The 26,918-nt window shown below is 42.6% G+C and overlaps 1 protein-coding gene across 1 annotated transcript in view; it reads right to left on the reverse strand.

Annotated features, from left to right (window-relative positions):
* Positions 1 to 26,918, reverse strand: part of DNAH9 (dynein axonemal heavy chain 9) — a gene marked incomplete at both ends in the record, with an annotated part of 297,919 nt that overhangs the window by 231,717 nt on the left and 39,284 nt on the right. The window contains 7 exon segments of the mRNA XM_079725653.1: positions 8,294 to 8,718; positions 8,813 to 9,009; positions 12,598 to 12,733; positions 18,442 to 18,683; positions 19,377 to 19,632; positions 23,352 to 23,478; positions 25,482 to 25,550. Of these exon segments, the coding sequence (XP_079581779.1) occupies positions 8,294 to 8,718; positions 8,813 to 9,009; positions 12,598 to 12,733; positions 18,442 to 18,683; positions 19,377 to 19,632; positions 23,352 to 23,478; positions 25,482 to 25,550 (1,452 nt within the window).

The following is a 26,918-nucleotide window of genomic DNA, read 5'->3' on the forward strand; positions in this document are numbered from 1 at the left end:
AAACCTAAAGAAAATAGAAGGAAATAATAAACATAAAAGAATAAATTATTGGGGGCTTCCCTGGTGGCGCAGTGGTTGAGAGTCTGCCTGCCGATGCAGGGGACATGGGTTCGTGCTCCGGTCCGGGAAGATCCCACATGCCATGGAGCAGCTGGGCCCGTGAGCCATGGCCGCTGAGCCTGCGCATCCAGAGCCTGTGCTCCGCAACGGGAGAGGCCACAACAGTGAGAGGCCCGCGTACCGCAAAAAAAAAAAAAAAAAAAAAAGAATAAATAATCAAAATAGAAATCAAATTATAATAAAGAGAATCAATGGGTTCATAAGATTATTCTTTGTAAATCTCTTGGAAGATTAATTAAGAAGCCAGAAAGCACAATAGAAATGAATAGAAATCTAAAAAGGAACATATCCATAGATTCTGTAGAGATTAAACAGGTAAGAGCATAATATAAATTTCATGACAATAATTTGAAGATTTACATGAAATGGATACATCCCTAGAAAAATATGACTTCCTAAGGAACAGAAAACCTTAATATTCCTATAAACATTAGAGAAATTACAGGTAAAAATCTTGCCACAAGCAAAATACCAAGCCAGATGTTTCAATAGGAGATTTAAACTTTCAAGGATTAGAGAATTTCAATCTTACACCAACTCTTACAGATAATAAACAAGAAGGTTACTTCCTAACCCATTTTATGAAGCTAGCAAAACCACAGAGCAAGATCAGACAAAGATGTTATAGAGAGGAAAAACTGAAAGCCAGTTTCATCAAAAACAGACACATCAGTGCTAAATAAAATACCTGCAAACAAAATCAATAAATGAATATATTGAAAAAGACAATATTTCATGTTGGGCTTAATTCAGTAATGCTAGGTTGGTTCAGTATTAGAAACCAAATAATATAGTCACAACTTTAACATATTGAGGGGAAAAAAACAGAATTATCTTAATGGAGTTAGAAAAAGTCCTTGATAAAATGTTATATCCATTTTCGCTAAATCCTCTTAACAAATTAGGACTAGAAGGGAACTTCTTTAATCAGATAAAGAGAAGCCGTAAAAAACTCACAGAGTATTATACTAAGTAATGAAATGTTGAAAGTATCCCCTTTAAGATCGGGGACAAGACAAGGATACTTACCATCACCACTTTATTCGATGTTATACTGACAGTCCTAGTCAGTGTGGTCAGATAAGAAATAGAGATAAAACGCATTTTAAAAAGAAGACTGAGGAGGAAGAAATAAAATTATCACAAATTTGTAGATGATGACTATGCACATAGCAAACCCCAGAGAGTACACAGATGAATTATTAGAATTAACAACTTATTTAGTAGAGTTGCTTGATACAAAATCGACATACAAATGTCAATTCATTTCCATGGAAAATATGATTTTAAAATATCATTTACACTAGGAAACAAAAAATAAAATATTAAGGAATAAATCTTAAGAAACACGTGAAAATCATTTTAAAGGAAACGATTACAAAATTTCATTGAAGGACATAAATGGAGAGATAACATGTTCTTAGGAATACTCATTACTACAAAGATGACAATTCTCAAATTGATCTATAGTTACTGCAAGTATAATCAAAATCCCAATGGATTTTTTCTTCTACAAACTGATTTTAAAATGTATGTAAAATAGTAAGGAAGGGCCGAGAATGACTGAGACATTCTTAATGAAAGTGAACAAGGTAGGGACTCACCCTGCCAGATATCAAGATTTATTACAGAGCTATAGTAATTAGGACTGCATCATATTAATGCAGTGACCGACAAAGAGCTATTTAACGCAAAAGATAAAACTTGTAGGAGAGGATGTAGAAGAGTATCATCAGGATCTCAGGACAAGAAAGGATCTATTTAACAAGAGAAAAGAAGATAACACAAGGGAAAGATGGACACATTTGGCTACATAAAAATGAACTTGTCACCGAAATATACCATAAATGGAGTGGGAAGACGGGCCACAAAACGGGAGACTAAATCTGTAATATGTACAATCAGCAAAGGATTAGATATATAATATATAAGTCACTTCCAAGTATAAAAAGGGAGAAGATAAAGTCCAACAAAAATGGGCAAGAGCTATGAAGGAGCACAGAATAGAAAGCATAACGACTCATCCAAAAACACAAAAAGATGAGCCACTTTATTCATAGTGAGAGTAATGTAAAATGTCTATCACAGCGAGATACCACTAAGCTCCCAGAGGAATGGCCAGCAGTAAACAGTTTGCCAGCAGCAAGAGGTGTTGGGGACGTGGGGAAGAGTCCACCTTGGCGAGAGTTGTCATTAGGTGCTCTGACCCAGCAATTCCACTCCTAGCTATACATCCTAGAGCCATGTTTGCTCATGGATACCGTGATAGCTGTATAAGAGAATGCATAGCAACCTTGTTGATATTAGTGAAACCATCTGAAACAACCATACCAACCACAGAATGGATAGATAGATTGTGGCATATTCAGATGATGGGATACTCTACAGCAGTGGAAAGGAATGAAATACTGCTATATTCTCAGTGTGGATGGGTCTCAAATATAATGCTGAATAAAAGAAACAGGACAGAGGGATATATAGTATGCAACAATGTTTCATTTTTATAGCTTTAAAATGGAAATCTCAATATATGTATATCTGTGTGTGTATGTGTGTGTGTGTATACATATATATATATACTAAGCCATGAAGAAAAGTATGGGAAGGATTATTTCACATTTAGGGCAGGGGTGACATCTGGTAGGGAGGAAGAGGGATTTAATCAGGGAAGAGTACATAAGGGAATTTTAAAATGTAGCTAATGTTCTGTTTCTTCGCTGGATAAAGCAAATGTGAGTATTCGTTTTAATATTTTTCTCTAAATCATATGTATGCTACATTTAAAAAAATTTTTTTTCTTAATTTACTTTATTTTATTTATTGTTGGCTGCATTGGGTCTTCATTCTGTGGGCGGGTTTTCTCTAGTTGCGGTGAGCGGGGCTACTCTTTGTTGCGTTGCGCGGGCCTCTCATTGCGGTGGCTTCTCTTGTTGTGGAGCACTGGCTCTAGGCACGCGGGCTTCAGTAGTTGTGGCTCGTGAGCTCTAGAGCGCAGGCTCAGTAGTTGTGGCGCATGGGTTTAGTTGTTCCGCAGCAAGTGGGATCTTCCCAGACCCGGGCTCAAACCCATGTCCCCTGTGTTGGCAGGCAGATTCTTAACCACTGCGCCACCAGGGAAGCCCCTATGCTACATTTTGCAATAAAATTTCTTGTAGAGAGAGAATGGAAGATGAAGAAGTAAAGAGATCAAGTATAGACACATCTTTTGAGGAATTTTGCTATGAAGGAGGGCACACAGAAATGATGCTGTAGCTGGAAGGACTCCTGGGACCATGTTCCTTTCTTTTTTTTTAAGATGCCAGATGTGACAATATATTTGCATGCTGTGGAAAATGTATGAAAATAGATGGTGTTGTTGATAGGGAATATTTAAGGAAGTAAGTTCTCGAGTAGATGAGAGGAAAGAAGCTGGACTTAGAAAACCAGCTTATTCACTGTAACAGGAGAGGTAGTTGAATGTATGGCTTCAAATGCAGGTAGGTTGGTAGATTTGTTGGTGAAAGGTGAATTAGCTCTCTTGTGATTGGTTCTAATTTTTCAGTGAAATGAGAGGCAAGGCTATAAGGGCAGAGAGGATATTTGAGGTTTAAGGAGAGAGGAAAAAAAGAGTCTACGGGAGTTGGGAAGAATCTATGAAAATGTTCATGAAAAAATTTATGTTCATAAATTTAATATGAGGTTGGTCAGAAGACTGGTTTGTTTTTCCTTCATCAAGGATGAATTGCTCAGGTGCAGGTGTGGGGCACTGAGTTTAAACAGTCAGGGTTTTATGAGGTGGGAACGGGAATGGGGAGCAAGGGTGATAAACACTGAGCTATCCCGATAAAGCATCGGGACCAATGGATTGGAAATCCTGATGGGTCTGAAGAACTTTGCATGGCACTGTTGCCAAGTAAGTGAGCTGGAAAGATACCAAGTGGTGGTCAGAGAATGGAATGCTTTAACCTGAGATTTTGAAGGGGAAGCAAGTACTTGCTCATCTTTCTTTCCACGCCACTGAGGGCACAACACAGAATTAGGTAGCAGAGGTACGACAGAAGGAAAGGGCAATGGAGAGAGAGGTCAAGAAAATGAGAGGCAGGTATAATGAAGGCTCCATGTGGATGCTGAGTCACTGAGGATGATTATCAGCAGAAGGATGGGAAAGGGAGACTGAGCCAGATGACATGACCTGCAACGAAGGGGAGGAATGGCTAAGGGCTTGGCAGGTGACTGTGGCAGGGACAAGTGGCAGGTTGTACTTTCTGATAGAATTCACTCCAGTGGAGCTGGAGATTTTGAGGGAGGACCAGGTGGAATGGTCTGGAAGCTGCAATGAAGAGCAAGAATATCTCATCTACCTCTAGGCCCAGTGGTAAGAAGGATATAGGAGAAAAATCAGCCCTACTTGGGAGGGCTGCAGGGAAGCAGTATCCTCAGGAGAGAGCTGGGTTTCAGTTAGAGCAAAAAAAGGATGAGAGAAGACGAAGGCACAGTGGACTTTGCTGATGCAAGATCCTGAGGTCCAGGGGAAGAGCACAGGGGAGGACTTTGCAAGGGCAAGGGTGGGACTGAGTAAGATCAGGGCATAAAGAGCTAAATGGGGATGAGAGTTAAGATGATGCTATGGACTGAATGTCTGTGTCTCCCACAGATTCATATGTTGAAGCCCCAACTCCCCACTTGTGATGGTATTTGGAGCTGAGGCCTTCGGGGAGGTAATTAGGGTTAGATGAGGTCATCAGGGTGGGGCCCCCATGAGGGATTAGTGCCCTTATAAGAAGAGGAAGAGGGAGATCTCTCTTTTTCTATCTGTGCACAGGAATTGAGTAAAGGCCATGTGAGGACACAGTGAGAAGACGGCTGTCTGCAAGCTAGGAGGAGAGCTCTCACCAGGAATCAAATTGACTGGCATCTTGATCTTAGACATCTTAGCCTCTTGAATTGTAAGAAATAAATTTGTGTTATTCAGGTCACTCAGTCAGTGGTATTTTGTTATGGCAGCTACAAGGATCCTAATACCAATTCCAATGCCCATGGGTGGGTAGGGGGGCACCCCACACCACCAAGCAATTCTCCAACACCAACTGCCTGTCCTACAACTTGACTCAATTCTGACACTATTTACCTGGAGATTCCACAGGTTAAGGGCTCAGTCCTACAAGACTGCCTCACCCCCTTCAGACCCAAACACTAGTCCAGGTTGTCACCTTGCCTGACTGACCAGCTATAGGACAGAGGTTCCAATAACCTCCTCCTTGCATTTGATTAATTTGCTGGAGTGGCTCACAGAACTCAGAGAACCTGCTTACTCATTAGATTACTGGTTTATTGTAAAATGATATAACTCAGGAGCAGCCAGATGGAAGAGATGCACAGGGCAAGGTATGGGAAAGGATGTGGAAGCTTCTATACCCTCTCTGAATGCACCACTCCTCCGAATCTCCATGCATTCACAAACTGGGAGCTCTTGAAACCCTCTCTTTTTGGTTTTTATGGAGACTTTATTACCCAGGTACGACTGATTATACCATCAGCCATTGGAGACTGATTCGATCCCCAGCCCCTCTCTCCTCCCTGGAGTTCTGGGGAATAAGACTGAAAGTTTCAACCTCTAATCACATGGTTGGTTGTCCTGACAACCACCTCCCCTCCATAGGTGAGGTCCAAAAGTTAACATTAACATAACAAAAGATACCTTTATGGCTCTCACCACTTAGGAAATACAAGGGTTCTAGGAGCTTTTGCCAGAAACAGGGATGAAGACCAAATATTGGGTTGGCCAAAAAGTTCATTCGGGTTTTCCCATGCATCTTATGGAAAAACCCGAATGAACTTTTGGGCCAATCGAATATATATGTCTTATTACAAATCGCAATATCATAGCAGTCCAAGCTGAATAAGACAGATGATAATGAAGGATTGGATTTCTGTCAGTAAATGAAGTATATATGTAAGGCAAGGTGGGATTAATCCTGACACCTACTAAGAGAAGGTGGAAATCACAGAATTACAAGGTACATAGTAGACACTCAATAATAAATATTTTTTATTGTTCTTATTATTTCTTTTTTTAATCTAATCTTTGAGAACACAATGAGACATTCTCCCAAAGTGCAGCAAAGTAGTCAGTTTATGGATCACCAACTATTAAAACTGGAAGGCACCTTATAGGAATCCAGTCAAATTGTCTTCTTTCAGAGACAAGGAAACAGGGGTTCAAGGAGGACTCAGGCCTTCTCAGTGCTCTATCATGTGTTTTCCTGTTAAAACAACTGTTACATCCTGTGAAGCCTCACCTGGTAGGGACACATGGAAGATGCTGTCACTGTGCCCTGTATCAACCCTGTGTTTCTGATGCTCTGACATTTGGGGCCTTGTCAACCCTAGAGGGATTGACCCTCCCAGGGTTAGCCAGTTCCTAGAGATAGTAAACAACCTGCTTTTGACTGTGCCTTTCAAATGCAAGCCAATCAATCCAAAGTCCATATATCCAACCACCTCCTCCATCTGGCTCTCATTCTCCAGGCCACAGTTCACCTGCCCTATAATCCTACAGCCTGGTACCAGACAACTAAAGACAGCCCCTACACCCCAGAGCCTGTTAAAATTATTTAAAAAGCTAGCCAATCCTAAACCTGCTCCTAAACCTGGAGAAGAATGTCTTGCCCATTCTTCTCCATGGAAGCCGTAATAAAAGCTCTTGCCCATGTTTCCCCTCACTCCCTCTGCTTCCCGATTAACACTGGTGCCCCCCATTTGGCCCTGCATGGCGTGCTGTGCCCCCCTCCTCTTGGGATCTAACAAACTATCTTTTCAATAGCAGTCATCTCCTGACCTGTTGGCCTTGCCATACCTAAATAATAATAAAATCTGCATCCGAAACATGTCCCCATGTCCTTGGGTCACCAGACCTGCTAATGGAGAGGGACCACAGAGCACAGAGCTGTCCCCTCAACAGTACTCCATTCAGGGGCAACACTGCCACCTCCCCAACTGCCATCATTGCTTCCCTTTCTTGCCTCTCAAGTGTGGGAAACTGGCTGCTGCTTCTTTTTTTTTTTTTTTTTTTTTTTTTTTTGCGGTACACGGGCCTCTCACTGTTGTGGCCTCTCCCGCTGCGGAGCACAGGCTCTGGACGCGCAGGCTCAGCGGCCGTGGCTCACGGGCCCAGCCGCTCCGCGGCATGTGGGATCTTCCCGGACCGGGGCACGAACCCGTGTCCCCTGCATCGGCAGGCGGACTCTCAACCACTGCGCCACCAGGGAAGCCCTGGCTGCTGCTTCTTAAACAACACTTGGAAAGCCCTGTTTGAAACATCCCAAAATGATTTCCTGTGGCTTTTCTAGAGTGGAGAACCATCACCCTTGCAAAGTCTCTCAGAATTTGTTTGTAGATAGATGCATTCTCGACTTGGCTGTCTCCCTTCCACATCACTGAGAGCAAGCAAGACCAGCACCAAACTCTGGGGAGGGCTCCCCTGCAGCATCAGCTAATACACCAAAGACTGATCACTGAACAGAGGGACCATGGCACTCCATAGGATTCTGTGGGGAGGGGCTGGGAGCTGAGATTCTGCCTGTGGCAGACCTGTGAGGACAAGGCTAAGGTGAAGTAACTGGGAGACTATTAACCAACTTGATTATTTATCTAGAGGTTGGTGCTCTGGCTTAGAGAGTCTGGTGCTGGGCTGGGTGGTGTAGGTCTATGGTGGAACAGACAGAATTTCAGATCCCATCTGTCACACAGCTAGAGTGGCACTGGCAGGCATCAGGGGTGTGTAGATTTAGGGGCTCCCGTGCTTCACAGCTGGATAATCTGAGACAAGGAGTAAGTGGGAGAAATAAAATCTAAGAGGCCCATTAGACCCCCTCAGCTTCTCAGGCTTAAAGAGATTTCACAGTCAGAGCTGTGAAGGGAGGTTAGATCTGCTATTATTGTCTCTAACATTATTTACCACTTACTGAGTGCCTTTCGCACACTGGGCACCAAATGGAAAACGAAACAGAAAGAGGCCAGGTCTGATGAACAAATGGGAGGGCAGGACTAACGTTACTGCTGGTGTCCAAAAGCCTGGAACCTCCAACCAGCTGTTTTAATTTTTAATTTAACCAAGAGCCTATGGAGAAAAATGTGAAGAAGATTAAAAACATGGTGTTCCTGACAGCCTGGGAAGCTAGCAGGACTGTGTTACCTGTGAGTGACGTAGTCCACAAGGTGCTGTTTGAACATGAGGCTCCACTTCTTAATTATATTCAGCAGAGACGTTTTAAAGGGCCGCACATCAATCTTCATCCAGCTGTCAAACACCTGGATGGGCTCCAGCCTGCTCACGTCTTCATGGAGCTTTTCGTAGCAGTCGATCTGCGCTTTGAACTGATGGAGCAGGGGCGGGTTCTCTGGAATGCCATCCTCAGCATGGGCTTCCATCTCCTCTGCTGTGAGCATGTGCCCATATAGCAGAAACTGCCCCAGAGCCTCCTTCCGGTCCTCCATGTAGAGGTAGGAATACTGGCTGAGGGTGCTCCGATAGCCGCAGCAGAGGGTCATCATGCCCTGCATCCGCCCCATCAGCTCGCCCCGCATGCCTGCCAGATCAGGCATGGCCTCCAAGTCAACCTAGGGGAGCAAGACAAAACCAGGCGGGTGACACCAGCACTTCACAGGGGGCTCCAGATCTGATGGGAGGGCAGGATGTTTGCAGATCCAGTACCTGATAGTGGGGAGAGCCGTTCTGAGGGGAAAGCCGTGGAACCAAGGACGATATCCTAAAAATGCTGGTGATGAGACCCTCAACGATGTCGCAGAAGCCACCCTTCACTCCAGGCTCCAGAGACGGACAGAAAACCAATTCTGGGATGGCTAAGCTCAGCTGTGCTTCAAATATCGGGGTGAGTCCTGCCTTACGTTCTGAAAAACAAGGAAAACAGAAGAGAATGGGTAACGTAGGCAAAATGCAATACTGTTTTAAAAGCACTCAGACCATTTCTTTCCTTTAGATGAACTGTTTGGGTATAAGAAAATGGAAATGTAAAATTTGCTGACACCCCAGAAAAGGTGAGGGTGGCAGTCCTGCAGTGTTTATTGATAGGGGAACCACTGACATTTGCAACAGGCTAATTCTTGTGCAGGGCTATCCTGGGCATTACAGGACATTTACTCTCCTGTCCTCAGAGAGCACGTCCTAGTGACTGATCAACCCAAGCCAGTCTCCTTCCACATTCCTAAACACCTCCTGGGAGGCAGTACAGCCTCTGACTGAGAAGAGGCTGATTTTGCAAAGCCAGTTTCTTGGAAGCAGCTGATTTCTTCCTGTGCACAAACCAGGCCATTCCCCATTGGCAGCCACTAGGGGAACAAGGGTGTGCTTGTCCAATGTCGTGTAGGCGTGAAAAAAAAATTCACAATCCTATCCCTTCTGCTCCTTTTCTGTAAAAACAGAACTTATTTTAATTCTGTAGTCCTGTAGTGATAAGATTTTTAAAATCAGTATAAATGATTAACAAACCCCTGATTACTTGCTAGACTAACTTGCCTTGCTAAATTTAAATCAAAATATAATATGGAAAAAGATGTTCCAATTACAAGATAAATGCTTAGACCCTTATTAATAACCACTTATTTTCATATATATATATATGTTTTTTTTTTGTTTTTTTGGGGTTTTTTTGCGGTATGTGGGCCTCTCACTATTGTGGCCTCTCCCGTTGCGGAGCACAGGCTCCGGACACGCAGGCTCAATGGCCATGGCTCACGGGCCCCGCTGCTCTGCGGCATGTGGGATCTTCCCGGACCGGGGCACGAACCCGTGTCCCCTGCATCGGCAGGCGGACTCTCAACCACTGTGCCACCAGGGAAGCCCCATATATTTTCTTCATTGTAAAAGTATTTAGGAGACTGCTGCGTGCTGGACATCACGGGCAGCGGAGACTACTCATGGAAATGCATTATCCCTTCTTCCCTGGAAATAGAGGTATAAGTGGGCGGGCTTGCAGTTAGGTATGGCAATGTGATTCCCTCACCAGTGGGATGTGGGAAGAGGTGCCACTTCTGGGCTGCGGTCCACGAGGCAGCAGGGGGCCTCCTCTGTCCTCTCTTTGCCCTCCCACAGGCTGAAGCCAGGATGCAGCAGTGACCTGGCTCAACCATGGAAATGAAGACCAGGCCCTAGAAAGTGGTGGAACCACAGGACGGAAGGAACTTGCAACTAACTTGGAGTGCTCGTTTTGGACTAGAACCCGGGGGACAGACTTCCATGTCCTTTAAGCCACATTATTGATGGCGTTCTTCTTACCACTGCTTAGCCATTCTCCCTAACTAAAAAACTGTGGGACCCTCAAAGATATGTAAGACTAAGGCTTTGCCTTCAAAACTGTAAGGATGATAAATCTGCATTACTGGACTCAGGAGTGTCCCATCCAGTGCATATTTAACTTAAGGAAGTGCAAGTTTACCAATATCACAGTAACTATACTATTATTATAGAGTAAATTTTTGAAAAATCAGTAAAATTATGCTTTGCATATGTACTCATGATATATTCTGTATTCCTACATGCATTAGATACTTATAATTTAATAGGTTGGGTTGCATATAGTTTAAAGGATTTAAAAGACTTTCAAGAACATGTTACTGTATGAGATTTTGCCCTATGTGACGACATAGGAACCAAATCCCTATGTTAGATGCAATGGCAACATAATTACTGTACAAGTCGGATGGTCGGGGCGGTTCCACACTCCTGGTACAAGCCAATCGCTTTATGAGTTGAGAAGAGGAAGAGTGCTTCTGGATACAGTGGGTAGCATTTAACCCAGGCAGGGTGTGGATTCTGAGAGATGGCTGGGAGGCCAGCCCAAGCCATGGGAATGGTATTGGTTTGACCAAACACGAGAAGTGGAAATGGTAAGGTGGACCAGGGGAATAAAGTTGTCCACCTGGGCTATGGCAAAGGGTCATGGTGATTTTCCTCTTAAAGGCCACTCTCTTTAGGCTCCTTCACCTTGCCTTGGTAACCAGCGCCTTTTAATTTTATCTATACCTCCTCTGCTCAGGCAGCCACTAGGTCCAGCTCCTGCCCATTCTATTTTGTGAAGGAAATGTGTTCCCTTTCCCCCCATTTCCATGGAGGGAAGGTGACTTTGGCTACCATCCCCTGTCCCCATCCTCTTGCTCCCACGCTCTCCTCCTCATGAGAGGAGGACAAGTGACATATCGGACAGCCCAGATCAGGAGAGCTGGATAGACACTGGCCTAGGGTGAGTCCCTTATGCAGTGCCCGCACTCAAGTGTGGCTGGGGCATCTTCCTAGATCCAGAGGAGGGCTAAGTGACGGGACCCTCAGCCTCCAGTATCAGAGGAGGTTTGGTCAGTTCACTCAGATGAGCACCGTTGGCGCTGGTCCCTACGAACCAGTTTTCCAGTCTCGGTGCCTGTGTTCGATGCCCCAGGTTCTAGAAGGTGACCTCCTGCCTTGTTGGCTATGCCCGAGCCCATTTCCTGCTTCTGTATCTCCTTGATTTGGAGCACCTTGCACCATGAAAGCAAAGACCTTGCCTCTGACCTCAGCCACTCCACCTACCAGGACCATGGGGTGGGGGTGAGGGTGGGTGCTGCCCATCTGAGCTACACCCAGCGCTGGCCTTGCTCCTCTCTGCACTGTCAACCTCTTGCATGGGCTGGATATCTGGACATGGGTCTCAGCCCACCTATTTTAACTCTGCATTTGATTTCTTTCCTTGGGTTGGGCTCAACGGACTAAGCTCTTGTCTCACCTTCATCCTCACCTCATCCTTCACCCTCGCTGAGCTCCTCAGAATCTACCAGAATGCGAAAGGTGTAACTCAACTTTATTCCTGAACTCTTCTGCCCTTTCCATCTCATCCCTTACAAACCAAGGTTAGCCTTTACTATACAGTCTTTGACTCTGTGTATGGACCATAAATTCAAAGCCCTTGGCTATCTTTTAACAGCTTCAAAGAATGCCCATTGCCTCCTTGACATTCCTTTTCCTTCTAAAAGCTACCTCATCCCCAGCTTCTTGTCTGACTCTTTTTACACAGAAAAACTTGATTTTTCCATGTACGCTGGCTACTACCACCTCCCTGTGTTCTCAAAAGGCCACAGAGATACAGTACATTCAGCTTGAAGGCAGGGAATGTCCCCTCCCACTGCTATGAGTCAAGTCCAGGTGGAGCTGCTCCAGCTTACTCACTCCTCCTCACTGGAGCTTCATTTAGACTGAATTGGCTTTTATATTTTTGCTTTTGCTATGGGCTTCACTATCTTAAAGCCTGATTTATCATCTGAGTTTTGAAGAGAGAGAAGTCTTTTATCGTTGGACAATTTAGAAACGCAATGCCTTTGCTATAATTCACAAAATGTTCACAACACTTTGGGAAAAGTCACAGAGCACTCAATTGCACTTCACTATAACTCAATAGATGCTATTACTGTTACCTTCCCAGTAATAAACCACTTCCATAAGCCAGTAAATACCAGTATTTTCCAGGAGATACTTGAGGGAGCACTCAATGGCAAGAAAGAATCCATCCACCAACATATCATCAATGTAGTTAACATAAGTCTTCCAAATACTGGAGGTTGGGTCTGCTGAGAAAAGACCCAGGTTTTCCTACAAAATAAAGAAGAATGGATATAAACCATGTTTAATAATATGGGAGGACTGGTCTTATTATCATTAATGGGAATGAAAAGAACACATGGAGAAACATTGCACTGTTATGAAGAATTTTCTATTACAGACAGACCTTGGAGATACTGCGGGTTTGGTTCCAGACCACGGCAATAAAGCCAATATTGCAATAAAGTCAGTCACACAAAGTTTTTGGTTTCCCAGTGCATATACAAGTTATGCTTACATTATACTTTAGTCTATTAAGTGTGCAGCACTATGTCTAAAAAAAGAATGTTCATACCTTAATTAAAAAATACTTTATTGCTAAAAATGCTAACCATCATCTGAGCCTTCAGCAAGTCATAATGTTTCACAATAGTATCAAAGATCACTGATCATAGGTCACCGTAAAAGTATAACAAGAATGAAAGAGTTTGAAATACTGTGAGAGTTACCAAAAGGTGACAAAAAGAAAAATGGCATGAATAGACTTGTGAGGCAGGGTTCAATTAAAAAAAAAAAAAAAACAGAACAATGCGATATCTGTGAATGCACAATAAACATTAAAATGAGGTATGCCTATACATGTGTAACAAACCCATTCTGTCTAATGGGTATAACCCTTGCTTGAAAGGAACACAAAGTTAACCCATGAAGGAAATGTGGTGCCTCATCCTCTCCCTGAGAAAGGAGGATGGGGTCAGGTCACCTTCTCAGGAGGGATGCTGATGGATGCAATGTGTGCTTCATAGATGCTGACTGAGGGCTGTGGAGGAAGCTGCATCAGAGCAGAAGTCAGGGTGGGCAGAAGGAGGAACGCTAACGGTAGAAGGCATTATAATTCAAGACATAAGAAATCTGGGGTTCAAGCAAGTAACGCATTTCCTGGATAATCCTTAGAAATGAACTGGAGTGGATCCCACCCCTGGGCCTATATCTGGACAAAACTCTAATTCGAAAAGATACATGAACCCCTATGTCCATAGCAGCACTATTTACAATAGCCAACACATGGAAACAATCTAAATGTCCGTCGACAGATGAATGGATAAAGAAGATGTGGTACATATATACAATGAAATATTACTCAGCCATAAAAAAGAATGAAATAATGCCATCTGCAGCAACATGGATGGACCTAGAGATTATCATACTAAGTGAAGTCAGTCAGAAAGAGAAAGACAAATACCATATGATATCATTTATATGTGGAATCTAAAATATGACACAAATGATTATATCTATGAAATAGGAAGAGACTCGCAGACATAGAGAACAGACTTGTGGCTGCCAAAAGGGAAGGGGGTGGCAGAGGGATAGATTGGGAGTTTGGGATAAACAGATGCAAAGTAGTCTATATGGGATAGTAGGACCTTCAAGGTCCTACTGTATAGCACAGGGAACTACAATATCCTGTAATAAACCATAATGGAAAAGAATATGAAAAAGAATATATATATTAATATATATAACTGAATCACTTTGCTGTCCAGCAGAAATTAACACAACATTGTAAATCAACTATACTTCAATAAAATAAATTTAAAAAAAGAAATGAGCTGGAGTGTTTTGTTGTTGGCATTTAATATTAACTAAAAACCTTTATCCTACTGAGTGAATTAGAAAATGCACACACAGAAAGGAATGCACAGGCTTTCTTTCCCTCCTTTTACATGATACAGTCGCTGACCTGGTGGTATGGCAAGTACAGATGTCCCATTTACTCATCATTCAGCCTTTTTACAGCAACTTTCCATTTATCTTACATCTTCAAAGAACGTGGTTACCACTTTGCAAAAGTAAATTTTCTAGGTGACTCACGCTTACCCCTTTAGGAAACACTGCCATATTGTAAATCTCATGATTCTGCTTTTAAATGTCAAAACTCTAAAATTTCTAAAGTGTATTACCTATAGTTTTCCTTCCAAAGTAGATTAAAGATTTAATGAGAGTCCATCATCATGCAAATCATAACACAGTGACAATCCAGAGTTGCTCTTAGGTGTTACTAAGATGTGTATGTCTGTTTGCTTCTACAGTTTAGTTTTTATGACTGCCTTGTACAGTTATTTTATCTCTTTCCTACTGTCACCCTATCAATATAGCTATCTATACCTTTCACCTCAAATCTACTATGGTACAAGGAGCAAACGTGTCAGAATTTTCTGTAAACTAACAAGAAATAGCTCAAGTATCTGATCCTAGCCAAGACAGAGGAATAAGATTGGCCTTTCCCTTTTGCTACAAACAGCTACAGAACGGGATACAAGAAATAATTATTTTGGGTAATTGGATGTGATCCCTAAGAGAAGGGAAATATTCAAGGTGAGCTTCACAACTACCTGGCTTTCTACCTAGAGGCACTTTCCAAACCATAGCATAGGAAAGTGGACCTCAATTAGAGCATCGTTCCTGCTGGGCAGAAAAGACAGAAATGGGGGTTTGGGACTGCTGAGGTTGCTGAGTCCTTTTGAATCTCTGACTGAGGATTAAGCTGTACATATTTAGGGCAAGATTCTGCAAGGCCTGGCAGAGAACAGTTACTGGGGGCTCTAAGCTGAATGGAGTTTGTGAAGGTCATATAGTGCTGGAAGATGTTTGTGTTCTATCAGAAATAATGAAAAGACCTCACAGATAACCCAGGACTTCAGTTGAGACTCCAGAAATGCAATGCTTTAGGATTAGAGCTCTATTCTAGAGCAAGGCCTCTTTAGACTCTCCCTAAGGAAGCTTAACATAAAGCTTCAGTAGGATCAAGCTGACCCATCAGTGAGTTAACTGCCTGTTGAAACAAAACCACAAACTCTTTAAAGGGAAATAACATCCAGATTCTAAAGTGGCATCCAACATGACTAGAATATAATAAAAAATTACTAGACATGCAAAGAAGCAGGAAAATGTGACATTTAACCAAGAGAGAAAATAATCACTAAGAACAGACTCAGAAAATAGCTGCCATACCAATCCTGGAATGCCTATTCCTTCAACTTATGTGACACAAAAATAAACTTCCTTCACATTAAAAAAAAGGACTCAGAAAATAAAATAGATTTTGGAATTATTAGACAAGAATGTTGTAATCTGATTAACCACCCCCCCCTCCAATTTGGTGAAAAACAGATTTAAAACCTCACAAACTCCAAGCAGGCTGAATATAAAGAAAACTTATTTAGGCACATCGTAGTTGAATGGAAAAAAATACAAAGAATTTATTTTAAAAGAATCTATTAAAAGGAGCCTGAGAAAAAAGGGGAACAAAGATACACAGTACACTGGCTTCTCATCAGAAACCTTGGAGGGTAGAAGACAATGAAATGACTTCTGAAAGGAAAATAGAACTGTCTACACTGAATTTTATATTCTGTGAAACTCTTCTTCAAAAACAAAGGTGAAATAAGGACATTTTCAGATAAACAAAAACTGAGAGACCGTGTCATCAGCAGACCTAAACTGCAAGACATACTAGAGGAAGTTCTTCTGGCTGAAGAGAAATGACCATAGATGGTAACTTAGTTCTACAGAAAGGAAAAACAAATCTGGAAATGGTGACTATGTGGGTAAATACAAAACTCTATAAATATTTTCCCCAAAGCTTTTAAAACAAAAAATTATAATACTCTGTTGTGGGGTATATTATACACACACACATACACACACATGCACACACACCAACACTATAAAAGATGGCTGGGCAGTTTGAATTGCTGCTAGGTTCCTATATTTCATGGGAAAACTCTAAGTAGATTGTGATTAGTTCAAGAGACCTACTAAAACTTAGAACAACCACTGCAAATGTGATGTAGCAAGGTAAAGCTGAAATGCCTATTGAGAAATGAAAATAGAATACTAGAAAATATACAATTAATAACAAGAAGGTGGGAAAGGAAGAGCAGAGGAACGAAAAAGACATGAAGCCAATGGAAAACAAATAGCAAAACAGTGGTGCTAAATCCAACCATATCAATAATTACATTAAGTGTAATGACCTAAACATTTCAATTAACAGGCAAAGTTGTTAGATGTAGAAAAGTAAGTTTCTACTGTATGCTGTCTATAAGAGAAGAAATTTGAATCCAAAGAGCAAAAAGGTTGGATGTGAAAGGGTGGAAAAAGACGGACAATGCAAAAAGTAGGAATAGTGAATCTGGAAGAAAAGGCAATAGAATTATCAGAAAAAAAGACTTCAAGACAAGGAAGTATTATTAGAAATAAAAATAATTTCATAGTGATAAAATGGCCAATTCATCAGGAAGTTACAGTAATTAAAATGTGTTTGCACCTACTAACAGAGTTTCAAATACGTGATGAAAAATCTGAAAGAACTAAAGGATAAAACAGAGAAATCCAAAATCATAGGTGGAGATTTTAACATTCTAAGCTTCAGTAACTGGTAGAACAAATAGACAAAAAAACTGAGAAATCATATAGACGATCTGAACAATACTATCAACCACTTTGAACTAATTAATATTTTATAGAACATCACACCCAACAATGGAAGAATAAACATATTGTCAATTGCACAAGGAACATCCAATAACATAGACCACATTCTACATCATAGAACAAGATTTGATGAATTCTAAACAACTGAAATCTTACAGAGTATTTTCTCTGCCCATAATGGAATTAAACTAGATAACAATTTCATTAAGCTATCCAGAGACGACCTAAATATGTGGAAATTAAACAACATACTTCTAAACGACCACTGAGTTAAAGAACAAATCGCAAAAGAAAAATAATTAAAACTGAATGGTAATGAAAATGAGGCAGATCAAATTTGTGATTGCAACTGAAGCACTGCTAAGAGGGAAATTTATATCATCAAATGCTTGCATTAGAAAGGAAGAAAGGCTTGAAATCAATACTCTAAGTTTCAACCTTTATAGGTTAGACAAAAAGGAGAAGCAAACTAACCCCAAATTAACTAGAAAGAAAGAAATGATAAAGAACAGAAATTAATAAGCTAGAAAACAGATAAATAAAATCTTAAAAGGTCAAAAGTACAACATCTTATTGTGTTTCAACCCACAGAAAACCCAAAGATAACAACTGTGATTCATTACTGACTCTGTGCATGAGATCAACCCAGGAGAACTGCCCCATGGCTACTTCAGTAGGGCTGGAGCTGGTGGCTATTTATAGCTCATTTCCCCCATCCAGTCTTGGATGATGAGACACAAGGTTTGCCCTGATCACAATGCAGGGCAGAGCCTTCCTGCATGAGGGGCAGCACTCTGCATTTTTCCTTCTCTTGACCCAGTGCATCAGGGACACCACAGTCATCTTGCATATCTCCAGGCTCTGCAGAGCTAGGTTATGAGGATGATGCTGCAGGGCCACACTAGGTTGTGTGGACGAGTTCGGGGTGGTTAGCGCAGTGGATAAATTAGGATTCTGTCCTTGGCATCTCCTTCTACCCCCTAGGGGTTTGGTGCGGGATGTTAAGTCGTGTGACGACTAAGTGGTGTCACTATTAAGATCGTATTAACTTTGACACACTGATACCAGAATGTGACTTGACATGCTCCCCATCCATTAGTTTTAGCTCTTTTGCTATCAGTTTTAAATTCTATCCCTGACTGCAGAAGACACAGCATATATTGATTGTTCTAATTTCCAAATCACTTCTAGCACCCAAACACACTTCTTGATGCTTTCCCTGTACTGGTGGTATGTGTGTCTGTGAGGCTGGTTATTACCTGCACAAGGGCATGAATCTTAAAGCCAGATTCTTTGATAAGACTGTAATATTTTTCCATTTGATCATGCTGATCATCCATAGAGAGAAGGCATTCCTTTTTCCCATCTTTTCTCTTAAATATTGGCGACACCCATGTTTTCATGATGTTTTGAATCTCTTCCACGTTGTCTTTCGTTTTCTGAACTCTTTGTTCAAGATCATGAATACTATTGGTGATCTGAATGACATAATCCCAAATGCCTGTTCCCCAAAAGAGATAGAATTAATTGAAATAGCTTACAGTGGTAGAGCGAAAGGTCTGGTTGCTATGAAACATAGGGATTTAATACCTGTGGGTTTTATAAGACTTTTCTGCACAGGTTAGTTTGTAATCATCAGAGCCTTTTCCTTCCTAGTTGTAACAAAAAGCCACCCCTTACCATGACCCTGGTTATGGCCTTGGTTATGAACCCTTTGAAGGTAGGGGTCACGTCCCCTGTATTTCATATTCTCCTCACAGACCTGCACATGGTGCCCTGTACATGTTAATCAGTCAATGAAAGTTTATTGAATTGCGCTGGAGGATAGAAGAAAAGTAAATGCATAGTTCCCTCATGTAAGATGTTTATGGTCCAGTTAAGAAAAGTAAGTAACAATGATAATGTAGTAAAAATCCTCCTCCATGGAGTGCCCAGTATATGCTGGAGACTGCGGGAGAGTTCATGAAAATTCCCCAGAGCATGGCAGCAAAGCTGTCTAAACCTCTCAGGCACACAGAGGAGGCGGAAGAGGGACGTCGTTCCTCGTCTTCTCTACGTCGGGCGCATATCTGAGAGGACAGACTCGTGCTTCAAACCCAAATCAGATTAACCGGGGAATGAAGTGAGGTTCTACCAACTTTATTAGAATCTTGACTCCCAACCTTTCCCCAGACCCCAGGTGCTCTCCTGTTACCTTCTGTTTTCCAGCTCAGAGTCTCCTCTGCAGCTCTCAGGCAGAGATCGATATTTTGCAGCTCTTCCTGCACTAACGGAAATTCCACCTCTAGCAGAGTTTTCATAACCTTGTTGTACCAATTTGCCATCAACTCCAATTTAGCCACAAGCTGCCAATAGAATTCCCTGGAGGAGAACATGGCTGCTGCTGTCTCAGGGATGTGCGTCCTCTGCTGGGGTTGAAGATAACTCATTTCTTTCAGCACGGAAATCAGCTGGAGAAAAGAATCGACATAAGTGGCTGTAGTTCAGTGGCAGCGAATAGCAGCGTATCGATCAGGACTGGGACACCCAAGGGGCCCAAGGGCCTTCTGGGTCCTTTCTCAACTTCTGCTCCTACTGGTTCCTTAAATCTTCTATGAGAAGGAAAACTGAGCATTAGGCAAAAGGAAGATGATCAGGAAGCACCCAGGTTTCCCGAGCCTGTAAATCACAAACAAAGAGCAAAGAGAGGAAGCCCTGAGAAAGAAGACACCAGTGACAGCAGAGGAGGGCACTCGGCCTTGATGCTTTTGGGCACGTGGATGATGAAAACAGTAGGCTCGGGCTTCCCTGGTGGCGCAGTGGTTGAGAGTCCGCCTGCCGATGCAGGGGACACCAGTAGGCTCCTGACGGCTGTGGAGAGGTGGTCAGGGGAAGGAGGAGGATCACCTGGTCTGGGCCACCCACATGCATGTGGAGCCTCAAATTCAGACTCCTGGTGTCCCTGCCCAATGAGGTCAGACACATAAGTCACAGACACTGGCAGGGCTGAGAGGAGACGCCTAGTGTACAACTTTAATTATTAAATATAGTCATTTGAAATATCCCTTAATTTCTGTAACTCTTTGCTGGCATGTCTTTGTGCTTTGATACACTAGGAGGTCGGGAAACAGAAGTCACGCAGGCCTCTCTAAAATTCCGGGGGCAGAAGGAAAAAGCCAAGCAGATATGGTCCCATGAGAAAACAGAGAGGCCTCTGGTGGGGCTTCCAGACACCCTGTTCTTCATCCCTTGCTGGATGAAGGGACTGATATATATATAGTTATGGTTGACAAAACACATACCAAGCCATAGGTTCTCCTCACACCACCCCCTGCACTGCCACCGCCCCCCACCTCCATATCAAGACAACTGGGCTCCCAACTCTCCTTCCAATGGCTCTGGGCCAGCTCTTCGTTGCTGCCCAGACAACCCTACTCAGGGTTAAGACAAATGCTAATCCTTTAGCAGGGAAATGACCTTAGCCTCCGAGTTTATATTGAAATAAGTGCAAGATACATATTAAAAATTTAAATGTAAAAAATGAAAACAAAAAATGAAAAAAATGTGGACGATTTATGTAATATTGAAGTAGAGAAGATCATTCCAAATGTACAACCAGAAAATAAAAGATAAAATTTATATGCATAAAATATCATACACGTAATAAAATGCCACACTTCAACAGATAAAAATATTTGCAGCAGATTTCTTAATATCTGACAGATATTTCACAAATAGTCTGACAAATTCACAGGAAAAGAGAGTACTTTCACTCAAAAGTGGGCAACGGATATGAATAAGCAATTCATAGGAGAAGAAAGATAAATGCCCAATGAACACATGAAAAACTTTCTATTTTACTAGTGGTCAAATAAATGCCAATTAAAACAACATTGAGATATTACATATTTTTTGGTTCAACAGGTTAGAAGTGATTTGAAGAAATGAATGATATCTTGCTGGCAGGAAAATGCCTGAGTTACATCTTTCTGAAGAGCAAATTGATAAAATACACTAAAACTCTCAAAATGTGAGCACCCTTTAGCCCAGCAATCTCCTTTCTAGGCATTTATCCCGAAGAAATATGGTGCAATAATAATTAAAGATGCTTATTGTAGCATTATTTATACCATATTTTATCTGCCGATGCAGGGGACACGGGTTCGTGCCCCGGTCCGGGAAGATCCCACATGCCACGAAGCGGCTAGGCCAGTGAGCCACGGCCGCTGAGCCTGCGCGTCCGGAGCCTGTGCTCCGCAACGGGAGAGGCCACAGCAGTGAGAGGCCCGCGTACCGCAAAAAAACAAAAAAACAAAAAACAAAACAAATATAAGATGCCATTAATGGTAAGATTCAGTAGTATTTTATGTCAGAAATTTTATGTCAGTAGTATTTTATGTCAGATTCAGAAATATTTTAGTATTTCACCTAAGGAAGAAAAAAATGTGGTTTATTTAACTATAAACACATGCTATTTTCAGAGATATTAAGATATAAAAAACCCATGTGTGTCCTAGAATCAATGAAATACAGATTGACAAAACTAGAAAATATTTAAATGCCCAACAATAGAAATTTAAATAAATTATTTAATATATAACAAATTACTATATATATATATATATATATATATATATATATATATACATATATATATATGTTTTTAACCCATACAATTCTTATCCTGGTCAAATCTTTGATCATGTACCTCTAGAATGACAAATGTGTTACTGTTCATTCTTCATAGCGTAGCTGTTGCCACTTTGCTTGAGGTTGGAAGCCAAGGGCTGTTCGTAGCCCTTCTCTGACTTGTTGTGTTTATAGTCGTCTCCCCCCGACTCACATTATAATTTAGGTATGTATCTCCCTCCCCTTTTCTTTTCTCACCCCTTTCCTCTCCCTCCTTTCCCTTTTATCACCTACAAACACCTGTAAAGCACCCACCATGTGCTGCACATGGAAGCAGACAGAGTCCTTGTCTTCGGAGCATATAGACGAGGGCCCATCTTCAATACTGTCTTACACAAGGAACTTAATTACTACAATTATACCATCTGGACTGCAGCCTAGTTGGTAATCCAGGTACTCAACTCTTTGGGCATTTAATGTTCAACATTGCTCAAAGCGAATGCTGATAAAATTACTCCAAGGATTTAATGAGTTCAACCACAGACTCATGTCTTGCCAAAGTGAAGAAATGAACCCTCTAACTCCTTTTGTTGACTTTTATTCTAGGGGGAATTGATGTTCTACTTAAACTGGAATTACCTCAAAAGAAACCAATATTCTGTCAGCTTAGCTTTCAGCTCTTTCTACGCTACATTCCTATGGAACGTGTCATCAAGACAGAACTAGGAGACTGCCTTTAGCTCGGTGTGGCCAATACCTTTCTTCAATTTGTAAGCTGAATGATGTACATCCTGATGTGGGCTTCTCACAGCATTTTCTCCAGCATTAAGCTTTCCCATGGCTGCTACAGCCCACACTGGTCTTCTACCCTTTCTATAATTTAAAGCAGGGTTTCTCAACCTCAGAACCATTGACAGTTTTGGAAAAAAACCTCTTTGCTGTGGGGTGCTCTCCTGTTCATTGCAGGAAGTTTGTATCTACTTACACCATGTGCTACTGGCACCCCCTTCACGTCTGACAACCAAAAATGTCTCCATTTTTGGGACAAAATTGCCTTGGTTGAGAACCAATAACCTAATCTCATTTCCAAAGCTACTCCTTGGAGATTTATCATATGCTACCTAATGAAACTAGACTTTTGCATGTTGAGATTCTGGTTTCTAACTAGCTTGTGGGCTCTTGGAAGTCAGGAACCAGGTCTTACATGTGGTTGACCCTCTAGCATCTAGTCAACAGCCTTCACCTGCAGTGTGTATTCAAGGTAGGCCCAGCTGACTATGGTACCAAAAGGTATCACTATGGTACCAAGTGATATTTTGCAATATTTTCGGTTGTGCAAAATCAAAGCAAATATGCTGGCTGACCCTGGAGAAAAATGTGAACAGTGGACAACTTAAGAAAACATTACACCCTAAGATTTAATCCAAAAGAGAAATCCAGGGTGCAAGTTATTTTGAGCAGCTTTTGCATATTCTTATAGAAAGCCTTTTTGCCTTTCAAATCAGCAGAGTCAAATGAAACTCTTCAGAAACCAAGAGGAAGTTACTGCCTCTGGACTTACCTGTGGGCTAAAGTTGACAGTGATGTGCTTTGTCTCTGGATCACGTTTCAGAAGTGGCCGGGAAAGGTTGTACTGCGACTTCTCTGATACTGTTTGACACCAGTCCTCGTAGAGTCTTGTCTCATACCTGTGAGGATCAGAGATGACGGTCACCTCATGAGCACCCTCCCAGCTCCCCAATGCCTGGCAATGATTAACTAAAGATACATCTCTCTATATATAGATATATATAACATAAACGACATAGCTATATATGTATATATATAACATCTCTATAGCTACCTATCTATCTAATCCAACCATCTATCTATCTATCTTTAATACATATATCTCATGAACTGAAGATGCTATTAGTAAAATACCTGAATACATTCTTAAGTCAGAGTCATTGACTCAGCCAGGCAAGTTAGCTCCTGCAGGTAACCCCTCATTTCCTAAAGGTGGCAAAGCTTAAATCAGAGGAGAGTAGAAAAAGAGACTCCATGCGATCTTTTGGGAGGATAAGGGAAGTGGTGATTAGTCTCAGTAAACGTTGGAAGAATTTAAATGTTGGAAGAATTTATCGGGTAAGATTTGTTCTGACGCTAATCTTCACGTAGCTCACGGACATTCACTGTTCAGTCATTACATATTGATGTGTTGGGCTTGGGAGATAAAACAATGAATAAACATCCCATGGTAAACGCAGCTAGTGGTGCAACCACGGGTCAACAGAGGACGCAGCAAGTACAATCCCAGGCAGATGTACTGGGCGTTAGGCTTTGAATGGCAGAGGTAGGCGGGTGGGTGGGGGTGATAAGGAGGATGCCAGGGAGGGTCTCACGGAGGAGGGGCTTGAAGAGATGCTTGACTGAGTCTCAGGATGAGCAGCAGTTGGGCAGCGAGGGGGAGTGAGGGCTCTGGGCAGGAGCAGCAGTGTGGACAAAGGTGCAGGTGGGGAGCAGCAGATGGTGCGCTGGGAAGAGTGAGTAGACAGCGCACCTGAGGGAGGAGAGGGCAAGGGCCGAGGCCGGAGAGAGAAGCAAAGGCCGCGTCAGGGAGCACTGTTCGGGTCACAGTAAGGGGCTGGTGGGAGGCACTGAGAGGCTTCCCCGACAGGGGATGTGAGGAAAGGGGATTTGGTGACAGTGTGGGCGCTGAGGGGCACAGGTCCAGAGCAGAGAGGCTCTTAGGAAGCCACTGCAGCAGTTCAGGCCCGAGAGGCTCTGGTCTCTGGAGAAATGTGGGTGATGGGTGCAGAGAGGAGGGGACAGATTTGAAGCTCATATTTGGGAAGTTGAAAGGGTAGAAGTTGGGTGACCGGGCAGGTGGAGGTGCCGCCAGCTAAGATGTCTCCACAATGCTAAGTGTGATCATAACTATAATCATAATCATAATGTGTGCGGTGCTCCTCTTCTGAATCAGGAGAAGATTACGAGGCAAGACACAGGCTGTGGGGCTTCCCTGGTGGTGCAGTGGCTGAGAGTCCGCCTGCCGATGCAGGGGACACGGGTTCGTGTCCCAGTCTGGGAAGATCCCACATGCCGCGGAGCGGCTGGGCCCGTGAACCATGGCCGCTGAGCCTGCATGTCCGGAGCCTGTGCTCCGCAATGGGAGAGGCCACAACAGTGAGAGGCCCGCGTACCGCAAAAAAAAAAAAAAGACACAGGCTGTGTCTGGACCCTGCTCCCCCAAAAGACTGACTACAGCTTTAAAGAAGGAACAACTATGAACCCATGTACAATCTTCGTTCTTATGCTTTCTCTGTTAAAGGATGCAGGAAGTATTTTTTAAACTTATTGTCTCTTTGTGCGGCACCAACTGTCACTTTCTGCTTAGCGAGCAGCTGCTGAGATTTTCCATGACGCTGATCTCGGGGTGCCATGAGGAGCGCCCCACTTCTAGCTCTGCCGAGTTCACATTCCCAACAAAACTGCACTGGAAAAGTGCTCATTTCCAGACTAGAGCTGCATTCCCCGGAGACGTGCTGTTTGCAACCCTGAAGCACTGTACTCACAGATACTGTGGTTATAACATAAGACACAGAGTGACACTTCACTGCCACCAACCAATGTGCACAAACTCAGAACTGCAGAGGGCATGGTGGGGGCTCTGCATTTGCAGAACGATCCAGTCCCGGAAACTGCTTACTTTTCCAGCAATGAGAGCATTTCTTCATATTTTTGTATCATGTGCTTTCCTTCGGCAGATTCCATGCAACTACCCATACAAAAGAGAGGGAAAAAATGACATCGAATTAGAAGAAGTGAAAACAATGATCTGAGTAACAAACTGCAGCCTATAAAGAGGAGACTGAATAGCTTCCCGGGCAAGTTTCCAAAGGCCCCTAAATGAGCCTGCACTCTTCTTCCTGAACATCTGCCACCGGCCACTAGAGGGCATCTGCACTTTCCCAAATGCAGTCAGCGCCCAGGTGACAGGAGGACAGCCCTTCCCCGCCAGGGCTCCGCCAACCCCCTCACCCTGGCTGAGCCAGTCTTGCGCATGTAAAATGAAGTCCTTCAAAAACCAGGAGGGAAATTAAGACATGCAAGAAAAATTCTAGGTGTTGCAGTTTTCTGTATTTAAGAACAAAACTGTATGTAACGTTATACATTATAACAAAAACTATATAACATTATATATGTGTATATATGTATATAACAATGCATATATAAAATAGCAATATATATATATACATCCCACATATACAAACATTGTCATATACGTAACAATATGTATGTATATATTTCCCTTCTCTGAAACCCATCTAGGGCACGTGATGAGAAATATTCTGCCTCATTACTCATTGCCATGTTTATATGAGGTTCCCTCCCACCTCTTATGTCCCCAAACTTGAGCAACGCACATACATGCACACACACACATGCACACACTTGTATGCTCACATGCGCAGACACACACTCAGAGGCTTCCCTGGGTCCACTGAGGACCACGGAGGCATCATTGCCCACACCTGCTCCCCGGTTTTGACACTTTTTTACAGCACAAAATGAAGAGTCCAGCTCCTGGGAAAGTTGGTGAAGTATCTGTAATTTTCAGAAACCTTCACACTAACTGTGTTGGAGGATCTTGTTTGTTCTGCTAGCAAAACGAGGCAGCTTATTGCAAAGATTCTTTAAAATCCATTTGCTCTTTAAATCAACACAGGGTTTCTTCACAGGCTCCCCCGAGCTTCGAGCTTTGATTTAACCCTCACGCCTGCAGAGAAAGCACTGGATTTCCTGGAGTTTTTCCCAGTCGCTCGGTCCCCTTTCCTCGTGAAGGAGCAGAGATGTCTGCAGGACAGCGAGGACAAATCCTGACCCCAGATCTCAGTTTCTATCTGGAAAAGAACGAGGCTAGACGAGAGAGTGGCTTCTGCACCTCGGCCCCTGGGACTTGCCTGGGAGGCTTGAGAAGTCACAGGAATAAGTGCATCAAACTCCCTGCAGGTTCTACTTCACTTCATGGCGAGGAATCAAAACCATTTTACTAACCAATTCATAAATATATTAGAGTATACAGGGGAATGTGAATTCATTTTTAGAACAAACGGGAACTTCCATGGGAACTGTGGAGGACGTG

Source organism: Hyperoodon ampullatus (genome assembly GCF_949752795.1).
Source record: "Hyperoodon ampullatus genome assembly, chromosome: 19".
NCBI lineage: Eukaryota > Metazoa > Chordata > Mammalia > Artiodactyla > Ziphiidae > Hyperoodon > Hyperoodon ampullatus.